The sequence below is a fragment of the Lactuca serriola genome, chromosome 4 (genome assembly GCF_051521515.1).
Source record: "Lactuca serriola cultivar US96UC23 chromosome 4, Lser_US96UC23_V15, whole genome shotgun sequence".
Lineage (NCBI taxonomy): Eukaryota > Viridiplantae > Streptophyta > Magnoliopsida > Asterales > Asteraceae > Lactuca > Lactuca serriola.
Window position 1 is genome coordinate 43,863,916 of NC_136411.1, and position 4,827 is coordinate 43,868,742.

Sequence of the window (4,827 nt, forward strand, 5' to 3'; positions counted from 1 at the left end):
AAAATTTAAAAATAAAGGAATTAATTATCCCTGTAAATCTGAAAATTTCCTTTTTTAATATAGGTTAATTGACTAAAATGCCCTTATGCTAAACTTTGTGTGATTATATGGTACATGTTATCATATTCTAATATCACAGACCCTCAGATCATGACCTCTGATTATATTCCAACTGATGATCCAGATCTATGCATTCTGAGACACAATAGTTACTAGAAACAAAATAACCTAAACCTATATATATATATATATATATATATATATATATATATATATGTAAGTGTGTGTGTGTGTGTGAATTCTTTTCTACCCTATAATTCTAGGATGCATTGATAGTCTATACTGGCCATGGGCAATATGCCTTAATGCATTGTGTGGTCAATTCATGCGAGGTGATCGTTGAGAGCCGTCAATAATTCTTGAAGAAGTGGTATCATTTGATATATGAATTTGGTATGCATTCTTTGGTTCGCAAGTGCCAATAATGACATCAACGTTCTTAGCAATCAGTTTTATTCAACGTCATCTATCTTGAGAAGGCGCAAGACTTGTCGTTTGAAGTGAATAGAGTATCATGCAAGTGGGGGTACTAGATTACCGAAAAGATATATCTTGAGTATTCTATATTTGTGTCCTGATGACAAAAAACAGTTAAATTTTATGACAACTTAAAGAAAGAGCTGGGAAGAATGTTGAATGAGCGTCTTGTGTCCATAAGATCGCTGGCAGATAATACAAAACATGACATATTCATGAGACCACATAAAAATACAATGTTTATTGTATGCATGTATCATATTACATGATATTGTCTAAGAAAATGAATGAAAGGCGATATGCCACAATGATGAAAACAAAATTTTACCATCCCTATATACATCACAATCTTCATGATGATTTGGTGAAACATATTAGAACTCGGCTCCGGACAAGGATTCATGCAATAATTCGAACGAGATATCAACGAGGATTAGGATGAGGATCCAGAGGGATGTACTTTTTTTTTAATATTGTTATGTTTTAGTTTTGTTTTAATTTTTATTATTCTATTTTTGAATTAATGAAATTTTTTGTTTTTTATTAGTTTTGAATTTGTTTATGAATAAATTATATTTACTAATATATATTTTTTTAATCTAAAAACTAAATGGTAGTAAGATGTTAATATTTCGTAGGTTTGGGGAGAGTGTAGAGAAAATAACATAATCGTTAAGGAAAAAAAATGAAAGGTGCAGTGAAAGTGAACGTGAAACTACATCTAATAGTCTAATAATAGAAATTCTATCGTAAAAAATGCAAACAATTACTTAAACAGGTATGAAAAATCTTAGAAAAAACATCCATATCCGTTTTAAACGAAGCCTAATAAAGGATCAAAACTACATGTATTCGCGTGGCATGACCAGTATGGTCGAATTCCTTGACCGGAGTTTGTATGTTGGTTTCCCCGACCCTTCAACATCCTCCTCTGTCATTACACCCATATTTATGATCTAATCCTCGATACTTCTATAGGCACATCACACATGTTCGGTTTTTTATAAAAGATGCATCCGTTTTTTACAGGTGTAAGTTTAAAAAATGCCAAAATTCAAAATCATGTCTAAACTCTAAACTACTTGTATTTCTATATAGAATATAGTTAGATTAGATATTACAACACTATCTCCTCCAAAAAAATAAAATAAAATGAAGTTAAAGGGCTTTGGCTATGACCACTCTGAGGTTCTACCCTCAATTCCTTGTCTCATATGATATGATCAACTTCTGTTATAAAGAAATCAAGAAAGAAAGATAAGTGAAAATACAAATGTGTCAACCATGAATTAATATAAAAACTGAACGTAAATGATAAAAAAAAAATTAGCATAAAGAAAGAGACTCTTTTTGAGATTGCAAGGAAGATAACTAGATAACCGACCTTCTGCTATTTACTTACTGGAGCCTGAGCACAACTCAAATAATCCACAGCAACTCTTCCAAGAAGTTCTTTCAGGTGCTTGAGAAAAAGGATTTGGAGATAACAATGGCTGCATATGATTGTAGAAACATAAGAAAACAAAATCAAGATACAAGTGTTAAGAGGAAGGGCATACATATTTTTCAGGGCATTCAGGCGTATCGTGTTCTTTCAAACGATCAGCACCACCCCTTCCACAAAACGGGCAGTTTAACGTTGAAGCTGTTAAACAGTCCTTCGATTTTGGAGAAGCTTTCTCGTCTACTGAAACTAATTTCTCAACCAGTTCCGCAAGTCCCGTTTCTTTTGGATGAATAAGATTTGAAGAATTCTCATCCACACCTGTTTGTTTCAATGGCGATTTGGTGTTTTTCTGTTGACGCTTTGTTTTGTTATTTACTGGATTAAGAATCCCCTTTTCAGGCGAAGAGTTAGCAGGTTCGTTTGCCACCGCTTTCTTTTTATCGCGAGATTTGTTTGCTGAGCTACTTCTAGGAATCAAACTTTTCTCTTGTGACCTTTTATCGATCTCAATTTTGCTTTCTTTCTCGTCGGTTTTTTTGTCTTCGCTTGTTTCCAGCTTGACTGGTGGAAGGGGAGATGTATGTTGACTGTTTGACGTTGAAGAGCTAAATTCCCCATCATCACTCTCTCCTAACGAATCCAAATAACAAATCGCAAAATAGAAAGTAATTGAACTTCAAGATTTCAAATATGATATACCCAATGCCAAATTCTTCATCGAACACCAAATCGAATGTATAACTCTTTTAGGGAAAAGATCAAACTTAAGAGAAATTAAAAACCCATACATAGAAACGAAGAAAAGCATCGAATTAACAATTGGTAAGAATTGAGAGAGAAACGTGTGCGTTCATACCATCACTAGGGGAATGTTCGGGTGTGGAAGCGGAGCTTTTTGAAGGTTTAGCCTTCTTTTTCTTCTTCTTGGTAGATTTTCGCTTGTTGGGACCAGGTGACATGGTTGATGTATGATTATCAAATGGGTTGTTGTTGTTGTTGTTGTTATTGTCTCCTCTTGTTCCACTCTTTTGGAATCAAAATCTATGAATCTATTATGTATATAAGTATATATGGTGATTTTGTTGTTGTTCTAGAGAATGCATGAATTTGAAGGTGGTAGGCAGAGTGGGCATGCATGTTTGCAATCTGATACGGAAACGGGGAATCATGCATCAAGTTTGTGGCGTCATTTTGGTAGGCGTCCCTTGTTTTACGTTTGTTACAATTTTTGTGCATCAGTAAAATATATGTTTGATATTGTTTCTTATCATTTTCTTAAATTGTAGTATTAAAAGTACAAAGATTTATCAATTTACAAACAAACATCGAATGTAAAAATGAAAAATTCAAGTCGCTAGTAGGAAAGAATGTTTGACAACTACGAGATTTATCTTCAACCGAATTCTATTTAGAATCTTATAAATACAATCAATCATATATAATCACAAAAAATATGAAAGAAATTAATAAGAAAATGTGACTTTAAACATGAATACTCTGCAACACATGTATATGATTCAAACTCATGGATATAATTGCCTTGATCATCATCCGTAAAGAACAATTGTATATAGGAATTGAGTAACGGAGAGGATAATCGAGAATGCCTCCATTGTTCTCTGGAAAATGCACAACAAAAATTAAGCGAAAAAAATTAAACACAATTAAATGCATAATAATATGTCATGATCAACTTTATGATATGAACTATGGTTTTTTTTTTCAATGTAAACTTACCAGTGTCGCATTTCTGCCTTCAAGCTCGATTTCCTTCCATGCAAACCTGCCATGCATGTGCATGCGTTAATACAATAAATTTCTTAAGCTTTTTCGTGTACCATATTTCAATTTTTTGTAAAAGAAATGAAAATATTCAGGAATATATAACACAAAGATCATGTTAATTTTTGAATAAAATTAAATCGTTATAATGAGGTGTTGAATACCCCATGGAAAGCAGAGTAAGTCCCCATGCAATAACGGCAGCAGAAGTTGCTGCAGGTCGAGAATCAGGATTCCAAGAACGAATATAGTCAAAGCCAGCAATGGAGGATGCAACACCAACAACACCAGCAATTAATGAAAACGTCACAAAGAAACCAGTGGCTGCGTTTCCAATTGGGAAGTATATAGGCGAGAAATGAGCAGGCAAATCGAACCCTTGACCTGTTTACAACACATAATTAATTAACCCTACGTACACCCCATCAACGAAAGACACATAATTTAGAAAGATTTAGGGCTTAATTAGAGAGACATGCATATATATATACCAATGATGAAACCATGATCGATGGCTCGGTTCATGGCCCAACCACCAAGGCCTAGAAGCACGACGTACATGGAGATATTGAGGAACATAAGGAGAGTTGCAACTGATCTCATATCATTAGCAGCCATTGTACGTACGTGTTGGATACAAGAATTAATGTAACTAGCTAGCTTTGTGTTGTATTATGATTTATGGGGTGTTTTTAAAGATGTGGTTAAATTGGTTATTGGGTTCTTTTCTTGTTGAAGGTGGTTGCTTTAAGGTGTAAAGGTGAAAGGATTGGGGTGTCATCGAGTTCAAGGCAAGGCACTTTAAGATTCTTGTCTCTTTTGATATTCTTTGGTTAAGGCTTTTGCTCTGCTCTACCTCCTTTAACAACTCTAGAGTTTTATATTTTTTAAAGGACAATAAATAAAGAGGTATTGATCATGTCATGATCCATTGACCAGATGTTTATATATGTTCGAAAATCGAAACAATAATCACTTTTTTTTTTCGTTTTTTTTTCCTAAACGACCATATTTTTAGAAAATTTGGATTTTCTAACTATTTGTTTTATTTTCAAAATGCT

General features: G+C 33.5%; 2 protein-coding genes across 2 annotated transcripts; both read right to left on the reverse strand.

Annotated features, from left to right (window-relative positions):
- Positions 1-1,366: 1,366 nt before the first annotated feature.
- LOC145100087 (uncharacterized) lies at positions 1,367-3,112 on the reverse strand. Its single transcript, XM_079037486.1, has 4 exons — positions 2,841-3,112; positions 2,097-2,614; positions 1,922-2,030; positions 1,367-1,767 (listed from the first exon to the last, which is right to left on the reverse strand). Exons 1-3 carry the CDS (start codon positions 2,941-2,943, stop codon positions 1,932-1,934), a joined length of 720 nt encoding a protein of 239 aa, XP_078893612.1. The 5' UTR covers positions 2,944-3,112; the 3' UTR covers positions 1,367-1,767; positions 1,922-1,931.
- Positions 3,113-3,370: 258 nt separating this feature from the next.
- LOC145100088 (membrane protein PM19L-like) lies at positions 3,371-4,445 on the reverse strand. Its single transcript, XM_079037487.1, has 4 exons — positions 4,258-4,445; positions 3,931-4,150; positions 3,722-3,767; positions 3,371-3,603 (listed from the first exon to the last, which is right to left on the reverse strand). Exons 1-4 carry the CDS (start codon positions 4,382-4,384, stop codon positions 3,532-3,534), a joined length of 465 nt encoding a protein of 154 aa, XP_078893613.1. The 5' UTR covers positions 4,385-4,445; the 3' UTR covers positions 3,371-3,531.
- Positions 4,446-4,827: the final 382 nt, after the last annotated feature.

Coding starts and splice junctions, on each gene's coding strand:
- LOC145100087 (XM_079037486.1), bottom strand. CDS start 2,943: ATGTCACCTGGTCCCAACAAGCGAAAATCTACCAAGAAGAAGAAAAAG. Junction 2,615..2,840: donor CGAACATTCCCCTAGTGATG/GTATGAACGCAC, acceptor TGGATTCGTTAG/GAGAGAGTGATGATGGGGAA. Junction 2,031..2,096: donor CTGAATGCCCTGAAAAATAT/GTATGCCCTTCC, acceptor AATCATATGCAG/CCATTGTTATCTCCAAATCC.
- LOC145100088 (XM_079037487.1), bottom strand. CDS start 4,384: ATGGCTGCTAATGATATGAGATCAGTTGCAACTCTCCTTATGTTCCTC. Junction 4,151..4,257: donor CGATCATGGTTTCATCATTG/GTATATATATAT, acceptor TGTTGTAAACAG/GTCAAGGGTTCGATTTGCCT. Junction 3,768..3,930: donor CTTACTCTGCTTTCCATGGG/GTATTCAACACC, acceptor CATGCATGGCAG/GTTTGCATGGAAGGAAATCG.